The sequence below is a fragment of the Pagrus major genome, chromosome 12 (genome assembly GCF_040436345.1).
Source record: "Pagrus major chromosome 12, Pma_NU_1.0".
Lineage (NCBI taxonomy): Eukaryota > Metazoa > Chordata > Actinopteri > Spariformes > Sparidae > Pagrus > Pagrus major.
Genome location: NC_133226.1, coordinates 15,102,950 through 15,127,865, shown reverse-complemented (window position 1 = coordinate 15,127,865; position 24,916 = coordinate 15,102,950). Strand labels below are relative to the sequence as shown.

Sequence of the window (24,916 nt, the reverse complement as noted above, 5' to 3'; positions counted from 1 at the left end):
GGCTACAGAAGATTGTGGCATAATCTAGTTGGTTAAACTGAAAGAGTAAACACCCAGCAGACGATTGTGAAATTCTGAGGTAATCGGTTTAAGTCAACATTAAAATTTACAGTGATGTCTTCCTGATTGAACTTACGCTGAGCTTCATTAAACCGATGTACGTGCACCCATTGACTGATGAGTGAATGTATGTACTGTTATTAGCTACATACAAACACATTTGTGTCCAAAAATGTCAAATGTGAATCAGCTTGGTTGTGGAGAAACACCTCACAGAATGATACTCCTGCAGTGACAAACTGAAGCACATAATTCTGATTTTTGCGATTACTCATCTTGATAGTCATTTTGTTGTAGAGCCGTAGCTCGTGCTTTTTTTTTAATGCCCCATTAAGAGTCCTTGAGCCAGCGTTGGTGAGGGTCGACCTCGCTTCCTCTTTGCTAATGTGGTTTTCCATTGTTTTGCACATAATTTCATTCCAATTGTTGTGCCTTCCACCTCACCACATTGCCAAATTTGCAACTGCAGCATCAGCAGTGACGGTCTTTGGTTAGCTCTCATGGTGCAATCAGGTTTCTATATGAAATTAATATCCACTAGTCGATGCAAAGACTGATCACAGACAACTAATCATGATACTCATGAACAGTGAGGGAGATTTTGTTGATTAGTCTTTTGCTTGCTGATTGTTAATTGAAAATTGTAATTAACACATATTCAGTGTTTCAGACTATCAAGACATGATGAACATCTAATGTATGAACATATACAGCACAGAAAGTACAGAATTCTGCAGTAAACTCTGCAATTTGTCCACTTCTTCTTCTTCTTCTTCTTCTTCTTCTTCTTCTTCTGCTTATTATTATTATTATTATTATTATTACTTAACTTGAAAAGTAAATTGATCATGTATCATCACATATGTATGAGAGTGCTCACACTTACATGAAGATGTTATCTTTTAATGCATAGAGGGCTGGTGACTTTGCAGTGCGTATCTTACAGACTAACCACGGCTGCTTATCAGTCAATTCTGTTTCAAATCTGTTTCAAAAGATCATATCTGCACAAACACTCAGATATTCAGCTGAGGCAAAAGCAGTCCATTAGTTTTAAAGCAGAAACGTAGAGCACACAGTGACTCTCCTTGAATATGACTATACGTCATCATGAGCTCAAACCAAATGGAACAGTATGTTATCAACTTGGATGTTACAGAAATAACAGAGCAATAAAAAAAAAAAACATTTTCGTGTTCTTTCCTCTGTTTTTATTCAGTCGGGATAGATTCAGCCACGTTCAAAGATTCTGTACCATCCTCAGTCATTTGAATACCATAGTTGAAGCTTTTATCTCCTGCACTTGTATTATAAAAGTCTAGATATGGGCCTCTGGATTATAATGTCAAGAAGACTTACATAACAGGGTTCTGGCACATGAGGCTGTGAGCATCTATTAATGTATCTCTAAATACACATCAATTTAAACAGTTTTTATCCTGGGGGGATGCAAATAAATCCTTCCATTACATTAAAGGAGCCCCAGCAATGACATGTGATTTCACTCACTGACATTTAAAGGAGGATAGTGTGAAAAGTGTGAGTTATTGCAGCTACTAAGAATATATTCATGAGTTTATTGCTCTATCAGTCATTCTATTTTTAATCTGTGCAGTTGTTTTGTTCTGTCTTGAAGAAGAGATGTCACTCCTGCCTGACCTGAGGCATGCAAAGAATAAATAAATACACATACAGACCCCCAAAAATGAAATAAAACAATCAGCCAGTAACTTACCTGTGTTGGTGTTTCTCAGTGTAAAGATGAGTTGAGTGAGCATGAAGAGCAGACGCTCCTTGTGCGATTCTCCGCGGTGAGCGAGCTGAAGCTGCTGCTGTTTTAGAAAGAGGGAGAGGGAAAGAGAGGGAGAGAGACGCCTGTGGCGATGACAGTAAACCAATAAGATTGCAGAGACCCCAACAAGATTCATGTCCTTGTTGCACTTGACGATGATGTTTGATCTTGAAGTGATTAATTGGGACTGATAGATCTCAGGATAGTGACAGTAATTATTGATCTGTTCACAGACGTGCAGGACTGTCTACCTGTGTTTAAACAGCGTATTTAAATGCTGTCAGTGAACTGTTTTCAAGTATATTGATTATGTATTGAGCTGATCAGAGTAAATCTTGATTGCTGTGTTTTGAAACAAGCTTTTGGCAGATGGAGAATTAAACCAACATATCTAAAAACAGTTTGTGAGCTGTCACCATTTGTCTTTTGATGTTTCTACCTGCTACTCATAGATGTAGTTATGTTTTAAAGCTGGAGTATGTTACTTTTACATACAAATGAAAGTCTTTTAGGTTGAAGCCATTGTCAAACGAGTTCACACAATGCTGATAAAGCCTATACCCTCCAGATAAATCTCTCTGTATTTTGCAGTATAACAGAGTTTGTAAATGTTTTACAGCAACCGTTGTTAAGGAGTAGGCTACAGCAACTATGGCAGAGCTTATGGAAGAGAAACCAGCTGCCACAAGGGGGAGACAAAAGTTACACACTCCAGCTTTAAACTCAGTTCCTCAGAGCAGGGCTGTCACGATATAAGAATTTCACTACACAGTTATGGTGTAGTACTCACTCAAAGTAAACAAGGGGCAGCTGCAACCAGAGTAACTGTAAACTGCTGCTAACTGTAGCTTACGTTAGCTAGTTAGCTCAATTAGCTGTGCAGCTAGTGATCCAGACTGGGAGCACCAGGGTGGTGTTGGTGTTTACACATAGCAGAGAAGCTTTGGATCAGGATGGGCCGGGGCTAGCTGATTAGCATGCTAACTATTGTGTCCTGCAACACAATAGACATCATAACATGATGTCTATTGTTGTTCTTCACATTCTGCTGTTAACGTTAGTTAATTTTTGAACGTTTTGAACTAAAAGTCTTACATTTTGCACCTTCAACGAATTATTCTGTTTTATTGTGGGTGGAAACTATCATTAAAGGGGCTCTTTGTAACATGTAACACGTATTAATCACTTTTTTATTGGCCATATGTGAGTGGATTGTCATATCATGTGAAAAATGAGACCTTCCCAGACCTTTGCCTCTGCCCCTCAAATATCCTGAATCCGCCACTGCTTGTTCCCAACAAAACTATAATTGCGAGTGACGTGGAAAGCGTGTGGAGCTGTTCAGTGTTAGAAAAAAAAGCTTTTTGAAAATATGTCCATTTAGACCATCATCCCTAAACTCCCACCCAGACATGTGAGTGCTTGCAGTTATTCACTGTCTAGAAACGTTCCCTGGCTAAAATGTTTTAAAGTGCACTGCTGTGATTCACAGTTACATGTTAAAATGACAGAATAAGACTGAAACATTTCATTTCTTTTGCCAAAAAAAAAATGCTAACAAAATGACCTTTTCATTGCAGATGGAGAATGATTAATGGAAGTCAAACAGGTTTTATACCTCGGCTCTTCTGCCTTCTACTTCCTTTTAATTGGCAAGTAAAAAAAAAACACAAAACACAAGTCAGTCTGTTATTCAGTAGTGAGCATGAGCTGGAAATTTGCCTAAAATGTCAGAATGTCACAGTTGAAAATCATTAACCTTCTCAGAGACAGTGTCACCCTTCCTGGCTGCTTTCAGAGGTAAGAGACTCATGAACAAGGCATTCGAACCCTGTCAAATGTGTGAAGAAAAAGATGGCGATCGAATACAAACGAGGTGATAATCCGCATCCATCCGGGCTGTAATATGGGAGAAATGTATCTATTCAGCTGGCTCATGATGAGCAAGACTGTAAAGACAGACACCCTTGTGTCATGTACAGAAAATTACACATACATACATAATAGCATTGCCATCTCTCATATTGCCAAGCTGGTAAATCAATGAGGGTGGAAAGAGAAAAATAATGAGAATCAATGTATCCCTCAAGGGGCCAGAGAAGAATCAATCCACAGACACAAAATAATCACAGGTTTGGACGATGATGTTATAGGAAACATCATGTTTATCTGCAATGCTTTAATCCCGAAATGCCTGCCCGAGGCTGCAGAGATGATAACGTAAGACCCAGATGGAGTAAGCTGCCATAGAGGGAGTATTTTTATTTTTATATGCTCCGATATCAATATTCAAATTATGTGCAATTACATAACCTTTGACATTTTCATGCATGTTAAGTTTGATTTAAAATGAGTTCTGTACGAGCCCTTCTCAGCGCAGCATGCAGGTAATTAGATGTCATGGGAGTGTAAATACCAAAACCTGCAGATCATTAAAGTGTATCTTGAGTTTTAATGGTATGTTGGCAGAAGATGTTCCAACTGGCTGTATTCACCTAATATATGATAAGTTTAGAGTATTTTCCGGTTAACAGCTGCAGAGAATCTAGACCCAAATCCATCGGATTTTCCACCACAGTCCAAAAGATGTGACCTTTTGCTTTCAGTTCTCGAGAACCTTGTCTAAGTGCCTCTCCCTGCTCCTCTAACAGAGAGCAAATTAAGTCCGCTAACATACACAGAGGTTCCACAGAGCCCCTTTAATGTGGAAATGTTTCATATTATATATTTTAAAAAGTGAAAAAATTGTCAGTGTTGTGCTTACAGCTCGATTCCACTCGTCACTGCAGGTTTATTTCGCTCTTATTAACAATTACAACAGCAGACTTGCATAATTGATCCTTTGTCACTTCCGTTATAGGCTTTAAAGCTGCAGTTATGCTTCTTTAAATAAACACTTAAATATCTTGTGGACCTACACAGAGAACCATGCAACACATCATGCAGTCTGTGCGTCAAGCAAGTTGATGGGTGGATTCATCTCCTGTTGGGAGGTGGGTTAAAATGGGAATGAAAACAAACATAAACAACGAGTAAAAAAAAAACCTGAGCACGTTCACTTATGCACAGCCTGGAGAGGTATAATTCCAGCTTTGAAAGCTGAGAAACCCTTTATTATCATTTGTTGCTGAAGAATGACAGTTTAATGAAAGGTTTGCCCCTGTTATCAATATATCACCATTATTTCCACCTGCAGATTATATAGTTCATTAGACAGGTTAACTTTATTTTTAGACTTGATAACTTTTAAGTCAAAACTTGATGCCAACCTTTTTGACGCTCTATACTGGTGTGTATTATATTTGACACTATACGCATTAATTAAGTACTTGCAAATAATAAACCCTTTCTATTGTGTATTGCCTCTAAAGGGGGACAGAATATCATATGAGAAGATTCAGTGCATGACTGGCAGTTCAGGAAATGTCCTAATCATAATCATTACATCAGTTCACTGACAATGAATTTCAAATTTCCAGAGGAGCCCACGTTATCAGGATAAACATGCAGCAGACCCGCTCACTATGCATGAGGCCTTCACCTACAGCAGTTTCCGAGAATTTTGATGGAAGATGAAACCGCCAGAAAGGGGGTGTTGTTAATTTAACACCCAAGTCACACGGGAGGTGACTCTGATATCAGTATGAGGGTCATCACAGATTCTAGCAAGATGGCACCAGGGGGCAAGTTTACGCCTTTACTTGTTATGTTACGTGTAGTGACATGAAGGTGCTGAAGTGCTGATGAAAGGTACTGCAGACCAGAGTGAATGAGTGTATGAAAAATATGGCCAATTTGAAGGTAAATGGTTTTCTACTGAAGTATCCTGATGTAACTGTGTACTTTCACCTCAGCTAAAGCTGCAAAGCATAGCTGGCCACAGCACATTAATGGAAGGGAAAATAACAAAATGACCTTTTAATTTAAAAGTCCAAAACCAGCTGCATCTAGCAGTGAGAGTGATGTTGGATGTTACCTATCACCAGCTGCATTTATATGGAATTTACACAGGCTTTTAAGCCGTCTGTTTGCTCTTACAGAGTCTTGATGCTCGCCTGTCCGACACAGAGCAGCACAATCATCTTGTGGAGGTTGGGAGATAAGAACAAACTGTAAAGCTTGATGGACATGTACAGTTCGAAGATAAAGGCCAAGTTTATTGTCACATACAAAATAAAACAACAAAGAGGCTATGCATGCTAGTGTCCTATGTGTCAGCCAGTTGACGGTGATTGACGTCTGTGCAACTCCCACGATCAGCAAGTGTGGCAGATTTTACGAAATGCAATGACGAATGAAAGAGGGATTGTACTTCCCAGGATGTCTTGACATTTACTTATTCCTTTCTCAGCTCCATGTCTCTGTTTGTCTCTCACTTACTGAGGCGAATGAGGCCCAACAGCACAGTAGACTACACTGTGTAGAGTGCCAGAAACAGGTTGTGATAACTAAAAGGGGGGAAAAGTGTGAAAGAATAGAGACCTGCGTTGACAGATAAGATAGTATTTGTATGATAATGTTGCCCTCTGTACGATGTATGATCAAGAATGCCAAAAGATAAGATAATTTGACCATTTAGTGACACTTACATTAGAAATTAGTTTTAGTCGACGCCGTCTTTAACTTCAAAGTCCAAGGTGAGTCTCAAGTCATTTATTTTCTGTCAAGTCAAGTTGCAAGTCATCAAAGCCACGTCTCTCTATCATTTTAACCCAGCTGTAAAATTATTTCCATCTTACATCAAAGTCTACCTCATCCTTATCTTGGGAAAAGGCAGTCACAACTCATCTTTCTGTGTACTCTATGATGATCACTGCCACTTTGCTGCAGCTGATAGCAGCCCGTTAACTCGCGGTAACTTGAGCACTCAACTGAGGAGGCTTTGATCCCTAAGGAACTTCTCATCGAGGTGCAGTCCTGATGATCAGAGTGATGCTCCGCTCAAGATGAGCGAGTCCACTCCAGGACAAAGATGTCCCTGTATCCCCCGAAGTGTAGAATCACACTCTCATCTGACTCAAGAGAGTCGCAGCCAACACTAGATGTAGAGAATAACTCAGTCTGCCACCTACAGTCTATGAGGTCCAATCTGTGCCTCAGACACTGACGTCAACAAGCACAGTGTGCAGCTGCTGATGTGGAGGAGCTGGACCCAAGAATGCTCATGTGGGGAAGACAGCAATCATCACAGGGGAGAAAAATATTCAGTTTTAAAGAGTCGGTTCCACCAAATCTCAAACTAAAAAGGTGCAATCCACAGCCTCATTAAAATATAGCAAAACAGTGAAATAATCTGGTAAATGTTTTGCTCAGCTCATCATCGTAAAGTTAATTGCAGGTCATCTGTTAAAGCGTTTTTTCCCAATGATCGTTGTGTTTTATAATGACACTTTTCATCACAAACGTCTGTCCCCTATTTACACTAAAACAACAGCCAATCACATACAATCAGCAGCTCTGCTCTGTTTGAGGCTTCTGCTGAAGTTTCCAGGCATCCATGGCTGAGATTTCTTCCTCAATACGACAGAAGTGTTCATTAAAAAGTGCAGTCCAAAAAATTACACAGCAAAAACTCTCTCCGGAAACCATTTACCTGTTAGTCCTGATAATACACAGAGCTCAGATGTTTTTAAGCGGAACTACTTCTTTGATAGAAAGTAGATCTAAAGAGAGAAACAGTCAAAGCGGTGCAGAAACTGTCGCCTGTGAGTCATGCCCCAGTCTTTCACACGCATTTTGAATGAAGATGAAGGCATGAATGGACTTCAGATCAGTATGTAGTGTATAGTGTGTGTGTGTGTGTGTGTGTGTGTGTGTGTGTGTGTGTGTGTGTGTGTGTGTGTGTGTGTGTGTGTGTGTGTGTCAGCTTCACACTGATGGATTCCACGTATCTAGTTTCAGGCTTTGTCTTTGAATATCAGTGTGTCCCAGCAGCCGTCACGGGATTCTGATCAAATCCCTTTTGTTGTCTGCACATAGCTGGTACAATATTTGTATTCCACTTCATTTCAGTGCAAATACAGCAGCATCAGCTGAGCTTTGGTCTTCTCATGTGACTTTTTCTCTAAAGCCTATTCCATATTAATGGGTGTGTCATCAGTAGTTCTGCGTCCTACAGTCAGTCAGCCAGTCAAGTGGGAACTGAACAGCTCTCCAGGGGCTGACCTGTAATCTAACCCTGAAATTCATCCTTAGAAAATAAATTCAATGTTTCTTTTTTACAAATGAAGATCAATTTCAATTTCCATGAACTGAATGCGAGAATTAAAACAAAGTCTCTAGATTGGCATCTGTAGAAAAGCCGAAGATAATGATTAAAGATCATTATTCCACAAATGAGGATGGGATCTGAGCCACTGAGGGGAGCTCATTTGCATAGAAAGAGCTAAAATTTCACAGAAAAGACAGTTGCAACAATAATAGCTGTCAAAAGATTCAAACGTATCTCCAGTAACCATGCATTTTAAAGTGGTCTTTGCACAGGGCACTCCCCTTTACCTGCCCCGTCACTGATCTGTCACTGCATTATGCAAATTTCTGCGTATTCTCTCAGTATTCAAACATGATGAGCATTTTGTTTGTCTATTTGGGTAAAACCACAAGCTAAATTTGAGCTGCCAAGACTATATCTAAACTAAATGATAAGGAAACAGGCCACCTAAGTAAATATGCTAAGACTTGTTATAAAATTACCTTAAGCCGACACAAGGATATACCCTCAGAAAGGAGGAGGAAGACACTTAATCATGATGCTGCTCATGGCCACATTTCAGATTAAATAATACCATCAATTCTTTAGACAAAGGTCATCAATAATACTCCATTTACAGTATGTATAATTTATTATAATCATGCTCATTTTCAGGAGTTTATCTTGGACCCTTTAATGAGGTGTGTCGAGTCATTATACTGTAATTATGCTCCCAAAGAGACACGTGGCGTACAGTAGATCATTGTAGCTCAGTCAGAATAAACTCTGGATGAAGTAACTGGCAATTCTCCTCCACTAACTGTATAAACATTACTTGTATATTACACCTGTTTTCACACAAATGAAGACAAAAGACTGTCAGAATATTACTTTCAAAGAGTTCCATGGTTTGCATTTTAATGGAATAGTAGACATTTAATTTCCATTAATGTCTCCCTTGAAGGGAAGCTTAAAAAAAAAGCAAGAGTGAATTTATAGTTTAATTGAATTTCTACCAGCTACCAGGGTCAAAAACAAGCTTTGAAGTGCAAGTTTAGAGCCAAAATGGACGGCAAGTCCTTAAAGCTGCTTTAATGTTTTTATATCAACCATGAATCATTTGATCGCTTGTAGGCCTTTGTGAAATGCGTGGTATGTAAGTCTGCAGCTCCCCTCAACTCTACAGCACATCGATAGTCTTTCAGCTCCTTGTTTCTGTTTTATGGTCCGCAACTTTACTGTTCAGCTTCACTCTCGCTGCTCTAGCACAGTTTTTAGCAACAGCAGGCAGCTGTTGTCAGCAAAAAGCTCTAATATTGATTGTAAATTGGCTTCCTGCCCGGTTACAAAAGGCTAACAAGGTGAGTTTGTGAGCATTTAGCATTTAGCAGCTAAAAAGCCAAATATTTCCTTCTGGAGTTAGTGAAAACTCGCAATAAATGCTAATGAAGCCCAGCTGGAAATAGAAAACTGTTTGCTAACAAGTTTGCAACAAATCAACCTAAAGGTGATAATATGTCGTGTCGTGCTTGTTTTAGCTACACTTAGCAATTCTCCTAACTCTTTACTCAACTGTAAGCTTTATGTACTGGTTAAAATAACAAAGTTAATAATGGCTTGATTCCATTAAGCTGCTTCAGGGTCCTGGTACGGTGCACGCTGGCTTGAATAGAACAGAGCCATCATTAACGTTAACAATATCAGTAACACCTGTGCTTTTCTTACTATGACACACCCAGTGTTTACAGGGTATTACGTCCAATTCATAAATTCAGTGAAATTGTCAGTGTGACAGTCTGAATATTATGTGCGACTGATCACACTGCAAAGTAGAAACAGATAACTCTCCCCGCTTGCGTTTCCAAGTGCTATTATTGTTGCCGCCGCCGTCGCAAAGACTACTGGATCATTTCTATTTTCCTCAGAGTGTCAGCTTCCAACAACACAGCAAAAAAGTGTGAGTTTATTCATTTAGACAGTCTGTAATGGAGTCATGAAAGCGTATGGAAATGGTGCCTGGCTGCCAGCCTGACCGGATCAACAGTCAGCCTCATTTTCCTGGGAGATTTCATCTTTGCAAAATGAAAGCGAGGTTTATAGGGAACCAATCTAAACGCTGATGGTGTCATTATTCTACAGTCATTACTCCAAAAAACAACATTTACTTCATAATGATACTTTATAAAAAAAAAAAAAACAACATGGCAGCTGCCTGTTTAAAATAGCACTTTTTTGAAGTAAAACCCTCCTTTCATAACATTTTACGTGACATAATTGTCAAGTTCTTCGAAGAAAAAGAGCAACTATGCAGTGCTGGATTCACGTCAGACCCTGTTCATTATTTTATTTTGTTTCTGCAGGCAGAACATGAGATCATGATCTAATGTTACTGAATGCAGTGTTCAAATCCACTTCTGTCTGTGTAGAGCGCAGGCGATGATATAAGCAGCTAACCCCAAAATAAAAATACTAAAACTCACCAAGGTTCTGTAGCATCTACTCTGTTTTTCTCATCAGATATTCAAATGTGATGAACAGAAACAGTACTCGTCATTGTTGGCAAGCACCAAGCGTTCTGAAATGCCCAAGGAGAGCCATAAATTTTCACATCATTTAAACGTCCTAAACATGTCTAGTTGATATGCAGAAAACACTTCTGTCCTCCCCGCTATTTAATTAGTGAAATCAGCAGTGTGACCACATTCTGACAAAGTGAGATGCATAATTTAATTCCTGCCATCATGCCGTGATTTGGATCTGATCGTTCTTAATGTTATTATTAACATTTGTACTTTTCCTACAATGAAATAATATAATATATATAATATAATAATGTCCGCTGAGAAAAAGGCATATACGCTTTCAGGAAACCTCATTAGCAGCTCTTTATTCCTCCTGGTTGCTCTTCATCCTGTCACTATTCACCTGATCTGCTCATTTCATTTCAATTTAGTTTGATATTTTCCCCTCTAACTTCTCTGGGTGTAATTTCTTCTGAAAAACGTTTCCGAGAATGTCAAGTTTGAGCTTGATGTGATTTGTCTGCACAGTTCACCTTGAACATCATCCAACAAGAACACTTGCTCGGCTCTCACAGAAAAAAAGAAGCACATTCACTTGGCGACGTTGTTGATGTTGCTTATTCCCCTCTGCATGTTTTTCACAACTTGCCCTTGGTTTATCCGTTGTCAACTTCCCCGTCATCGTTGCAGCTGCTGTCTGTGTTGAAGGTTGACGCCTGCTTTTCAAAGGCTTTTATTTTCACTGTTGGCAGTCTGTGTTGTATTACAAAAAGTAATGTATTACCAGAGTCAGGATATTGGCCTTGATTCATAATTGAAACAAGAGAAAACAGATTCATCTTTTGATATTAATTTCTTTAATAACTGCAGGTTTTGTGGCGGTTAAAGGCCTTACAGTCGGCTCCCTCTGCCCATCTTCTTTACATCTCTTCTTTACGTCGTCTTATGGACTGCAGGAGCAGTGCTGCAGCCTTCAGCAGTCTCTCGCGACCTCTCCTTGCTCTCTGCTGTCCCCTGTGATCAGAGCAAAGGCCTGTCCTCTGTTTGATGTTATCTTCAGCCTTTTTCTGTCTTCCGTGTGCTCTATTCTCCTGCATGATACCTTGACAGACGGTTTTTGTCCGTTGGACCTTGTCACATATTTTCCCACCTGAGTTTTCACATCACATTTCAGACCCAGCAACCCCAGACTGCATTCAGATGTTGATGTCTCACTGCTAGGTAAAGAGGAAATTTGTGTTGTTGGTTTGTGAGAGCAATTAAAAGTAGACAGTCTGTTTCCTCTCTGCTTGACTTGTTGATACAGTTTTATTTTTTACTTTTTTATTGATATATGCCTCAAAGGAGGAGTTCGCCATTTTGCCTCAGCTCAAAAAAATTGTCTACTCTTATTTTACTTTATCATGTGACATCAGATCAACCGGCAAACAGCAGCTACAGTCAGAAGCAGTTAGCGGTCAAAGGTGGCTAATTCTTAGATATTGCACATTTAAGTTGCCACCACATCTCCCTGTAATGCACAGGTGGGAGCTAATTTAGTTTAACTTTAAAACACATGCATTGTTATTTCTGCGTCACATCTCCATACATCCACCTCCATGTACTGAAGTAACACCAGGGTTGCTGCGACAGCGGCGTTCCTTTGACCTGACAGTGAACAATAGCTTCGGTCTTTACACATACTTTGTTTTCCTGATGTTAATGAGCTGTCATGTCACCACCTACAAATGTCAGCAGCCACAGAGTTGGGGACACAATAAGCACTAGGTTGTGTTTTCTGCTGCTGCTGTGCACTTTATTTCTGTTGCCATGGTAATATTTGCAATATTGTGTTCTTCCAGTTATTCAGGGTTATTAAGGGATAACCATTAAGCCATCAAAGTAGTTAGGAACACAGTGTCTTCTTGTGTAACTGTATCCTGTGGTACTTGTTTGCTATACCTTCTTTGTCTCACTTCTTTATTTCCTGTGGCTCTCCTGTGTTTATCAAGGACTTCCTGCACATCTCAAATGTCAGAGAACAACTTATTATTTTTTTTTATCAAAAATTAGTGTAAAGATGTATTAAATAAAAAAACATAGACTCTTTCTGTTTATTATCATCAAGAATATTTGATAGAGAAAGTGGTTTCTCAGGGGGTCCTCCTTTTTTTTAAAATGTTTCCTTTCATTAGACCATGTTTATTGCACACAATGAAAAACAAATGCTCTTTTTGTCTAATGAACAGACTTCATGCCATGAATTCAAATAAACGAAGGTGCTCCTAAAAAGGTTTTATATTGGACACAGTAAAGGAGAGAGCTTTTCCTTTAACTGTTTAAAAGCATTTATTTGAATCATAAACTAATTGTCTTCTTCTATAATAATGTCGACTAATGGCGTCTATAGTTGTTGCTCATAAGGACAAAGGGACAAATGAATCAGGAAGACCATCTTAACCTTCATTCATTCACAACTCTCTCCATCTTACTCTCTCTCTCCCCACTAATTAATCAGCTGTCGATGAGCATTTCACTCTTTCAGTTAAAGCAACCAGATTCGTCCTCGATTAAAACAACCAACCAATCATGTCATTGCCGTCAGACTTTAATGCTGTCCTCCTCTCTGCTGTTGTCAGCTGTCGTTTCAGTGCAAAATCGTTGCAACCCGCCTCCACCCCATCCACCTCCAGTTCATCTAAAACGTGGATGCTACGCACATGTTCGACACAGCAGCACAGAAGATCTCTATGATCACAATCACCGATTCAGTATCTTAGCGATGTTGAACAATGGCAAGGAAAGTGTTGCAGAAAATAATGATGTCACAGTGAAGTCGACCTTTGACCTTTTGGATATAAAATGTCATCACTTCATGTAATCCTGTCAGAAATAACTTAAGTATGATTTCTTGGCTGATGTTGAGAAACCTGTTGTTAGATCACATCAGTCTAATGTCTCTCCCCTCAGTTGCTTGTCTATGGAGTGTGTGTGTGTGTGTGTGTGTGTGTGTGTGTGTGTGTGTGTGTGTGTGTGTGTGTGTGTGTGTGTGAACTATATAATGGAGTGAAAATTGATTTCCCCCTGGGGAATAATAAAGTACTTCTTCTTTCTTAATCATTTCTGGTGCCTGGATCGACTTCACATTTGCCGGGAAAACCTCTGAAGACTCTGAACTGACTACATGAGGCTTTCACCAGATGGCCCCAGAGGGTGGCAGTCCCTCACAGAAAGACATAAATGGATGTATTAGTTCATCTGACTGCTTAACGATCAGTCTGATGGGGGTTCAACAATGTAGTTTCTTTTTCCTGTTTGCACCACACAGAGTGGACAGCCTGCGGTGGTGAATGTTTTGCTTTCAAGTCTAAACTGGGTCTATTTTAAAGTCTGTATACAGCACATGTTGTTCAAACAGAGGTTTCCATCCTATATCCCTTCAGGGAGCCCTTTTTCTATCCTTGAGTAATTGACGACCCCCGACTAAGTGACATATTTTATGGATATTTCATATAATAGTCAATGCATAACGATAACTGTGCAGCACAACTGATAAACTGCACAATTATCCAAAAAGGTCAATACAAGAGTTTTCCTGATATTTTAAAGGAACATTTTATAGAACTTTCTGTCTATATTGTGTGATAGTTTTCTTTTACTTTTCTTCTTCTTTTTTTTTTTTTTTTTTACAATCATACATACCTAATAAGCTTTTTTTGGACAAGGTCAGTGTTTTCTTCTTCCTGACACTTGGCCATTGTCCTATCAGCTCTTTGATTGTTTTAATTGTGTACTTTTCTAATGCAGGACGAGGCTGTTAGCTTGTGTTCAGGTCTTCAGCTACCCTCATCCTTTGAGATTTTGTTTTTCTAAGTTTCTATTGAAATTAATTATCTACACTTCTTCACAGATATGAATTAAATTCTCAGAGATAGGGCGTACTGTATTTAAGTTTTCATACTAAAATCCCCTTAAAATCAAGAGGGTTACACGACCTCCTGTGAGGCTTTTGCGAGCGCCGGGTTGGGAACCAGCACAATAAGAGAAGAGTCAGTGGAAGAACATGCTAAATATTCAACATTAGACTTTTACTGAGAAAAACATTGCAAATGAGTCCTATTTTGCAGCTCAATAAAGAAAACAGGACACTGGGTGCTCAAGTTGATGCTGAGATTTTTCTACACTGCTGAGCTCCCAGCTGCTTCAAAACAAACTCTATGAAGAGCTATTTTGGCTCCACCTGGTGGTCACCTTGAGTACAACCACTGCAAATTATTATCCATGCTTATTGCTCTGAGATGGTGCTCTAAGTTTGTATGAGCTATGGACCATCGTCCTTAACTTGATTAGAGCACACTTTACTGCCTCCCAAATCAAGCTAGCAGCCCGTTAATGTAATTGAGTCAAATAACGAAGGGCTGACTCAACAAATCAGGAACTGCTACCAATTAAACAAATGGACTTCACTGACTGGACATTGATGAAAATGTTGTGCTGTACCAAGACCCAGAGGGGAAGCCAATAACATTCATCTTTTATGTCCTTAAAGATGTAAGAAGCATATATCTCTCTCTAACTAATACCATTAATTAACCCTTAATGCAGGATCAATAACAAAAACAGAGACATGTGTAAAAGGTCACCGCTCTTTGGTTTAATTGGTATTACAACACAAACAGTAAAACAAGGCACTGCGGTCAATCAGCAAAATGCGAAGGACATGGAAGAAGAAATAGGTAAGGTCAAGGAAGTCATCAACGGAAAAAAGCTCATGATGTGGTCTGCGGAGTGAAGACAGAGCCAGATGTTGTTCTGGCGCTTCTTTTACTCGCCTCCACACAGCTCCAGCAGGATTTTGCGGTAGTCACCAGACGTGTCTCCCTGCACAGGGAGAGAAAGATCAGTGAGACTTCAAAGGACCAGTGTAGGGAATAAGTGCGATCAGTCTCATGAAGCCAAACTGTGAAGCGTCCTTAAACAGATTCCAAGAACGTTAAGATCAAAGCTGGAATCCTTATTATCATTATCATCATATAATATCACAGCTGATGCATTGCAAAGCTTTTGCTGACTACAGTATTTCCCCGCCCCTCGCTCACCTTGATGAAGGAGTACAGAGTCTTGCCGTACATCTTCAGGAACTCCGCCTTAATGTCCAACATGTCGATCTCAGCCCTGGCGACCATTATTCTAATGAGGACACTGTCTGTAGTGCCCAGCCCCTGACGAGAGAGAGAGAGAGAGAAAGAGAGAGAGAGGATCTGTTTATAATGAGCTAGACTTTGCCCCTGCTGCTTCTTTTCACCACAGAGTACGATAACATCAGTCTGCTGGTCTCATTCCATTACGAGCATGAAATATTTACCTTCATTGATTTGTATAATCGCTCGGCAAAGAACGCATGCTTGTTCCTCAAGCATTTCACTGGAAAGAGAAAACAAATGACAGCACATGAGGTGTAATGCTGTCACAACATGTATGCACTAACTTCAGCGATAGAAATGTTCATAAGCCTAGTGATTTAAAAGTGAAAAGCTTCTATCTCGAGACAGAGTGTAGACAAAAGAAAAAAAAGACGTTTTAAAACAAAGGGAATACAGCACCAACAACTTCACCTCGTGATGCTTCACAACATGTCTTTTATTACAGGGTTACTGTATTAGATTGCATTGATTGAACAGGCCTGAAATAAGGTTCAATTCGGCCACTAGATGTTTCTAGTGAAAATAAAAGTAAAAATTAATCATGTAGGATCCCTAATTATTCATAATCTTCCTCATTTGAGCATGGCGGGCAGACTGACACTTTGCGAAAGAAGTCAGTCAAGAGAGGGAACTTGGGATCCGAGTACCATTTTGAATCTATAGGCAATACAAAAGGATTTGATGGGCACCATTAACTTTCAGTTTTGGGTAGACCTGCTGTATAGTATTCCCTTTTACTTTTATGAATCTTTATAAAGCAGTGTTTCCCACACATAGATGTTACTTGGGTGGTCCACCCAGGTATATTTGGAGACCCATTTTAGCATTTTATACTTTTTTTTCCCATCCATCCGAGAGATTGACGGGATACACGATTGATTAACTAGTGGACACTCTGCCCTCGCTCTTCCCCTACACACTGATTGTGATGCGACCTCTCTTATTTACTAAAGGCCTACTTATGCGATTATTTTCAACAAACTTTAAAGCCGGGTTGTTGCGATGTCATTCACGTGCACGTTGGCTTTTATCGGCTACATAATTAATCACAAGCTCCCTCCACACGCTGCTCACCTGCTGTAATGACAATGGAACCACAGGTGAAAAAATCTTAACTGCGAGGTGTGTTTTTTGGTCGACTTTATAAAAAATGCATTGCCGATGAAGAAAACAGATAACGTTGCTGGTAGAGAGAAACAAAAAGGTGAGACAAGACAATGTGTCTTCATTAAGGTGGACGAGTACTCAGCCATTCTGTGGGAAACAAGGAACATTTTTCAGCAAAGACAGACCTATGGCGAGGAAGACGTCCTCCAGACAGCCAGACATCTCCCTCTTAATGCTATCCTCGATGTCTCTTCCAGAAATCTTCTGATACTCCTCGAAGACTGAAGGAAAAAAACAATGACAGATCTGTTCACATGACAGACTACACTGATAAACCTCAAGGTATTCAGTCTGCAGACATGATGTCTGTGAATGTGCAGTAAGAATACCTCGCAGCAGATGGACTCGGTTCCTCACACAGAGCACTGTGAGGAACTTCACCTCGTCCGTGCCCCATCGAGCCTCACCAGCCTCATAGATTTCCTAGAATCAGAGAAAAAAATAAATGAGGGTCATGATCGAAACACACACTTTCATGTAAAAGAACCTGAATTCTTCTTGCCTTGGCATCTAGAATAGCCTGGGCCTCGTCCACTTTGTCGCTTTCATCCCGGCCAGCCTGTAATGCAGAAGACACAACAGCGTAGGAGAAAATGAGGAGGATTGCACAACATTGAAGACAGAAAAAATACAGGAGAAAATGTATTTTTATGATGCAGAAGTGACTTTTGCTTCCCCTTCCCTAAACAATGGTTGAAAAGGGTTTTTTTTTTAACCCCAAGTTCCTCCTGACATTTTAAAAGTCAACCCGTGCGTACAAAAGGGGGATCGATCTCAAGAAAGGAAGTGAATACACTTTACTTGAGCTATATTTTCTCACCAAACTGAATGTTAACAAAGCCGTATTGAGTGCCATGATAACATTCACATTGCTCCAAGTTGCGAGAGGTTATGTGGGCTCATGTTTGCTCACCGTGAGTAAAGACACCAAAACTCTCTTAAACATCCCAGATGTGTCTCCGCTCACAGCGTCTTCCAAGGATCCATATTCTGCCAATAAAAAAACATAAGTTATGAAAATATAACACATGCAATCTAATAACTGTTGAATTTTGGCCACTATGGGGCAGATAATCAATAAAAACTGACAGATACACACCCGCCACATACTATATAGTGGCTAATAGTTACCTGGTTCTCAAGTGTTGCTTAAGTTGAATTACATTCAATAGTCAGTTGATAACTTGTCCACTGTTTTTAGAAAGGCAGTTAATGCTGATGAGGGCTTTTCAGACTCAACCATTCAGTAAATGTTCTTTAAATTAAAAAAAATAAGCTCAAAGTGGATAAAAAAGCGTGAGCAACTACTTTTTACATGAAATAGTGACGTGATTTAATGTTAAAATCACAAAGACAAAGGAACACAAAGGAGTTATGGGCCATACTTTCAAAGAGATTAAGAAAAAAATACAACTGAATCCATTTTTATTAATACTTATTGTGTTGTCATCTAAATCAAACTGTGCTGGATTCATTGGTACAAAACATGTACATGTAAGTGACATCACAAAGCACTACAACAAAACAATTTATTTACAGAGACAAAATCCATTTAAGAAAACAATTTGAAAATACTTTCCATCTACTGTCATTTTAAACCACAGAAGAACAAATGAGCAAACAATAAACTGCTGCACAGCCAGCAGTGATGGCTTTTATGAATAATTTATGCCGTCCACTGTTTTCTAATAATGGAGGTCATTGCATCTGCAAACAAAGAACAGTCTATCTGTGAGGGTTAGTCACTGATAGACAATATCGGATATCATACACAACCCATATGGGACCGACAGACACCGAGATACTCTGTGACCTGATGTCAGAAATTCCATTCATAGACGGGGGCACACTTACCTTTCTTGTAGAAAGCATTGATGGTTCTTATTTCAGCGTTCGACCTTGAGGCCAGAATATCGATGAGACAAGCCTCCTCTGTTCCAGCCCCCTGTGATAAATGGATATGTGATTAAAATAAGATATAAAGACAATGATTACACAAGATAAGTTTATGAACCAAAGGAAACATAAAGCTTAAAAGGATAAACTTGGCAATGTTTCAGTTGTTGTCTCTCAATAATTTCCCTGTCTGTGGCTCTTAACCCCAATCTTATTTGTTCCTATATGTACTGAGGACATGTCATGACTGCATAAATATACTTTTTAAAGGTTAAATAATATCCTGAAAAACCTGGGTACTGCAGTTTTTTAGCAAACGTAACTCAAACGGTAGTAAATTTTGTAATTGTCAGGGATTCATTTCAGCTGTGGATTAATCACTTCACTTATCCTATAAAGACAGAAGCATATGAGAAACTCTGACCCTAATTGCAGTCTTTAGCTCGTAGGCATCATACACAGGTGCCAGCATCAGCAGACCTAGAACGACACTCCTGAAGTTCCCACTCAGCTCTGAGGACAGATCATCAGCCAGGTCCTGCAGGAGGATTGGGACAGATGGATTAACAGGAAGAAAGGGCCATCACTCATTCCCAGTACTTTACATATTTCATCAAGAGGGGGAATCTGTAATGAAAGCTGATTATATTTGGCATTAAAATGAGTCAGTACTGGCTTTATTTCTGGGATTTGTGCTGCCAGCGTGGACCTCACATGACCTCATACATTCCACTCTTCCTCACTGGTGTCTCCACTAGAGGGTGTGGTTTCTGGACACAGTTGTGTGAACAGAGGAGCTGTTCCTCACAACTCGCCTGTGTGACCGCATGTGGGCGTCGCCAAAGTGCAACATGACTCACTCTTTCTGCCTGCGAGGATTTCCACTCACAAGCTCTGCTTTTTGTCTGCAGCTCCCTCACAGGAACTTCCAGATAACTTTATCGACATCTTAGTGGGCACAGCGAGGTGGGCTGGTTATTACCTCATTATGTCAACACAACTTACATCCCAGACTTCCCTTTCAGTTAATATATTGATCCGTATAATGGGGAAACAAAGAAACAGTCAGTGAGAAGTATACCTCTGTGGGTTCAATGTACGTTTTTTTATGGAGGTGACCGTTACCCTTCCCTACAGACTACAAGGCCCTCTCTGTCCTGGTGTTTGTTTACAGGTGGGATTAATTCCTGCTTTACAGTTAATAGTTAACGTGCACACTATCAGCTCCATGTGAGCACAGCAAAACCCCACCTTGAGTGAAAATGTGATGAGAGGGTACACAATGGAAAAAGGCTAAGAGATGACACATCCACTGCTGCCGCCAGAAGTCTCCATCAAGGCTTCTTCTGCTTCGTGTGAGTGGATTTAGGATGAAAAACACATTTTCATTCACCAGTCAGAACGCTCACCTTCCCCACTGATTGTTTGTAGGCCTCCTTGATGCGCTGCCTCTGGGCAATAGTACGGTGTGCGAGGACCTCAGTGATGGTTGCCTCATTGGTGCCTGCAAGATAAAATACGATGTTGAATTTTATAAAGTTAACCAATGTTAACCTAAAATTGTACCTTGGGTCATTACGATACTAATATCAGTATCTGAAATGCCCCTGTTAAAACGCTGAATTGAGTATCGGTGTATACGCAAGTTTATGCACCGATCTGATACCACGTGATTTAAAACCCTCAAAAGCGGACCCTGCTACTTCCTGGCAGTGTCCCGAACGCATGATTGCAACTTATCAGATTTTTTACAGCACAAGAAGCAAATATCCACATATGGCAAGTGACTTGTATAACTTTAAACTGCCAAAAACAAACAAACAAACATTTAAGTAGTTTCAACTACTAGAATGGCTGTATATAATGATAAAGAATAATAATGAATAATAATACATTTTCCTCGTATTAATTCTTTAGGTATTTCTATGTTTTTTTGGATCACTGTCTCTTGATTGGTTAGTTTTTTTTTTACTTTTAGTTTTTTTCCCAATAATATTACATTCATTTTTATTGGGTTTTTTTCTGTAAGGGAGGGAAGGTTCATCTTATTAGCCTGATGGCTTATACTACCTCTCTTGACCTCTCCTGGCACATCTCTTATTTTTAAATTATCAGATTTTTGTGATCTTATATGTGTGAAAATAGAATATAATAGAACATCTCTAATTATAAGAAGAGCTGGGCCATATGGCCATATAATATTGCACTGTTTTAATGTTTTCTCACAACAGAAGATACACATCTCGAGAGTTTGACATCTTCTCAAAAGCACTTCATAAACGCTAGGACTATGTGACAACATCAAATATTGCAATATTTTTGATCAAATACCTCGATAACAATACTGCGATAATATTGTAGTGATGACTATTGGTGCTTTCACAAAATATTAACATAATACATTTGATTAATCATCACGAGTGATGTGGATATAATGACAATAACGTTATAATATCGATGTATTGTCCAGCCCTAATTGTAAGGGTCATGTATTCTTATCCTTGGAGTGTTGGACAATGAATCAAGCATCAGAACTGCAACCCTGGAGATGATCCGAACACACAGATGTTTTGTTTGCATCGTCATAGAAACCATCTGTTTGCAGCAGAGCTCAAACTGGAGTCAGGGGAAGATGATTATGTGAGCAAACCTTAACAGCATCAACATTCCTCATCATGAATGTAGCTGATAGAGAAAGAGATGTGACTGTCACACACGCCTGAATGTTTGTCAGGATGTACCTCTCCGAGTGGCACACACCTGCCAACGTGGTTTCAGGACAGAGCAACCCATAATGAGATTAGGTTATTATTATTTCCTGCATGATCAGCAAAGTCAAGATTCATTTTCTCCCATATCAGGAGTGGAGGAGAAGCTTTACAACACAGTGTGTCGAGCGAGGCTCTCAGCAGGATGAACGGACAATGAAAACAGAAAAAGCTGCCATGACAACACAGGCACTGAGCAACACTGAATTTAGGTTTCAAACTTTCCTGGAGAGGAGGAGAGAGACCGAGGAAAATACTAATTACATTTTTTTCCCCCGTAGAGGCAGAGTCTTAATGACACGGTTCAACATATCGTCGGGTAATGATCGTTTCTGGATGACAGTGGCTGGATCACTCACCAGCTCCCTTCATGGCTTCTCTGAGCTTCTGGGCATCGGCCTCCGGGTCGAAACCAGCCGCCTCAGTCACTGTACCACGGTTTCCAATCTGGTCATGAAAGAAAAAATAAATAAATACATAAAATAAATAGACATAAGTTTTAAAGTCTGCTCAAAAATGTGTTTCCCTTATTGTTCACTTCACTTGGATGTTTGGCCTTCACTGTGCTGAATGATGTATGTGCTGAGTTTGAAGCTAGAAGGCCGTTTTCACATTTCTCTGCTGAAGGTTAAAAAAGTTTGAATGTGCTCACCTTCAATCTCAGTTCAAGGCGATCATGATTTTACAAAAGTTTAATGTAGAAATTTGAAATTATGACTTTTTGCATTAATTTAATAGGCTAAACTGCTGATGAGGGTTGCAGCAGTATGTCAGTTTAAGGTATAGCATTGTTATTAAAATGTGTTTTTAAAAACTGTTTTAATTCTTTTAAGGTTCATTGTAATTTAAAATTATAATAAAAGTTGTTGAATACTGTATATCACGAAGCTTTGATATTTTCTGAGACAGCTGTGGAAATCTCATACTGTTGCAACCCTCCTGCAAACAGGAGGAGTTAGAATCATAATCAAGAAGATTATTATTATTCATCAAGAAGAAATGCAAACTTTAAAAGGTAATATTGATTAAAATGTATGTTTATGTATCACCCTGTGTCTATGTTTTGAATAAAATAAACATGACAACATAACTTTTATTGCAGGGGCCGTTGTGAATCCCAACCGTGGCCGACCACATCATCACAATAATATTTAAATGGCCAATATCATTCAAATCCAAGTGAAACAAAACAGCAGAGCCTCTACCGGGCATGCAAATAAATGTAAATGTTGTTTATTGCACGGCTGTTGTATCTTTTTACTGTGCATGGGTGGCACTTACCGCTGCCATTGTACGAAGAGTGAAAGGTTTCCCAAACTGGAAATGCAGAAAGCTGCAAGAGAGAAAATAGAGAATGATAAATGCAGTGTCGGGTTTAGGGGCGGTAAATGGTCTGAGTTTTGAGTGCGACCCTCATTAACCTCTGATCAATATTGTATGCAATTCATCATCTCAGAGAGGCTTTCCGTCACACACATTTGGTCACGAGCGCTCTTGTGTCCCACGGCTGGGTTGGCGTCCCAGGAGCTAATCTCATTAAGCTAGAGTTTGTTTGGACACACCTGTAATTACTCGACAGGGAGCAAAGGTACTGGGAGGTTTTTTACCTGCCAGTATAGATCAACTTACACACTAACACAGTCGTCACACATCTGTCCAAATCAAATTAAATAAAAGATTACTGAGGAGATCGATTTAGGTTACGTTCACAGCACAGACGTTAATACATTGAAAATTCTTCTCTCCGTTTACGTTTAAGGTTTTACTACTTATCAGACAAAAACAGGAGTTTGACAGTGGAGGCATTTACTAATTAAACAGAGGGACCTGAGTTTTGTGTGTAGGTCCACAGCCACACCCGAGTGGTTTGTGATGTAAATACAGGGCAGGTGGCTCCTACACACACTTTACACCATGTGTATGAACCACAGACTGTAAATAAAGACAAAGTGGATCATGTTGCAAGCAGTGTAGATGTAGCCTACATTGAAATCCTGACCCGAATAAACAAAATATTAGCTTGTTATCCCTCTGGTAAATACCTCCAGTTATTAGCCACAGCAGTACCAACATCTAACTTCACATTAGTGTGTATATTGTGATGTCAGGGCTTGAAGGTCGTTCACATTAAGCTGTCAAACTTGTGTCTAACAGTCTGGAAGTGTTTTCCTGTTACCTGACTTTTCATTCTCAGATGCATTATTTAGTATATTCAGCTTTTTTTCCCCTCTAAAGCATGTGATTGGATAATCAACTTATAACGTCAGCAGAATTGAGCAATAGTAGGAAAAGGTTGTATTCCTTTTAACTGGAAAAACTTGACACAAGACTTATGTTTCTAAAGTTGTTACTGCACGTTAAAAGCCGAAGAAATCCGCACTGTAACGTTGAGGTTACACGTGAGATAACAAAATGCAAAGTGTAAAACAGAAGTGTTTCAGGAAGCAGAGCTGGGTAACAGTTAACTTGGCATGAAGTTAGTGGGCACACCCTGCAGACGGGGGAGCAGCCGCCTCAGTCTGAGCTCTGCTCTGTCAAATGAAAGAAGGTGAAACAGCTCGAGAACATGACGGACCGACCTGTGGAGTTCACCTTACCTGTGCTGAAGACTGCTGAGTCTCGTGAGGAGCCAGAAGACAGGGCGAAGCGTCACCGGACCAGGAAACCAGACTTTATAACAGCAGCTGCTCTCACGTCCCACCCACCGGGATGCAAATTTTACGAACAGGGTCCTCCCTTCGCGTGCACGTTAGACTGCGCGCGCGGTTTACTGCTGCATTCCATGAATGTCGGGAAAAACCAGAACAAACAGAAAACCGCTACATGTCAAAGTCTACAGTAGCTTTTGCTTGACAGTTATTTTTCCATACAGAAAATATGAGCTCATAAAATACGATTGTTTTACAGTATAGTAGCCTACAGCTGCAGCAATCAGTCGACTTATCAATTAGTCCATTTAGAAAATTAATTGGCAATTGTTTAAATACTTTTTCATGAGATAACATTTAATTGCTCCAGCTTACAAATGTGAGGAATTGTTCCCTTTCCTTTTAAATGTTTTAAACATGGATTTTGTTTTGAATGTGTTTAAATGTTGTATCAGTGGTTGCACAACAGATGTCACTTTGAACTCTGGGTGATTGTTTCCCACTATCAGTTTAAAGTTAGCTCCACCTCAACCAACTACAGCAGTTAAATCCTGCTTTAACATCCATGCAGGAGTAATGATAATCTAATGACGTAACAGTGTCATAGTGTTAATGTTGTGATTATACTTATATAATTCTACCTAAGTAACATTTTCAATGAAGGAGTATTTATTTTAGTATTTGGTTAAA

General features: G+C 39.6%; 1 protein-coding gene across 1 annotated transcript; it reads right to left on the bottom strand.

Moving 5' to 3' along the window:
* Nucleotides 1-15,175: 15,175 nt before the first annotated feature.
* On the bottom strand, nt 15,176-24,261 carry anxa4 (annexin A4). Its single transcript, XM_073478044.1, has 13 exons — nt 24,176-24,261; nt 22,860-22,911; nt 21,938-22,025; nt 20,220-20,314; nt 19,235-19,348; nt 18,769-18,859; nt 17,828-17,904; nt 17,417-17,473; nt 17,244-17,337; nt 17,040-17,135; nt 15,909-15,967; nt 15,643-15,765; nt 15,176-15,424 (listed from the first exon to the last, which is right to left on the bottom strand). The coding sequence occupies exons 2-13, from the start codon at nt 22,866-22,868 to the stop codon at nt 15,368-15,370; spliced, it is 960 nt and encodes a 319-aa protein (XP_073334145.1). The 5' UTR covers nt 22,869-22,911; nt 24,176-24,261; the 3' UTR covers nt 15,176-15,367.
* Nucleotides 24,262-24,916: the final 655 nt, after the last annotated feature.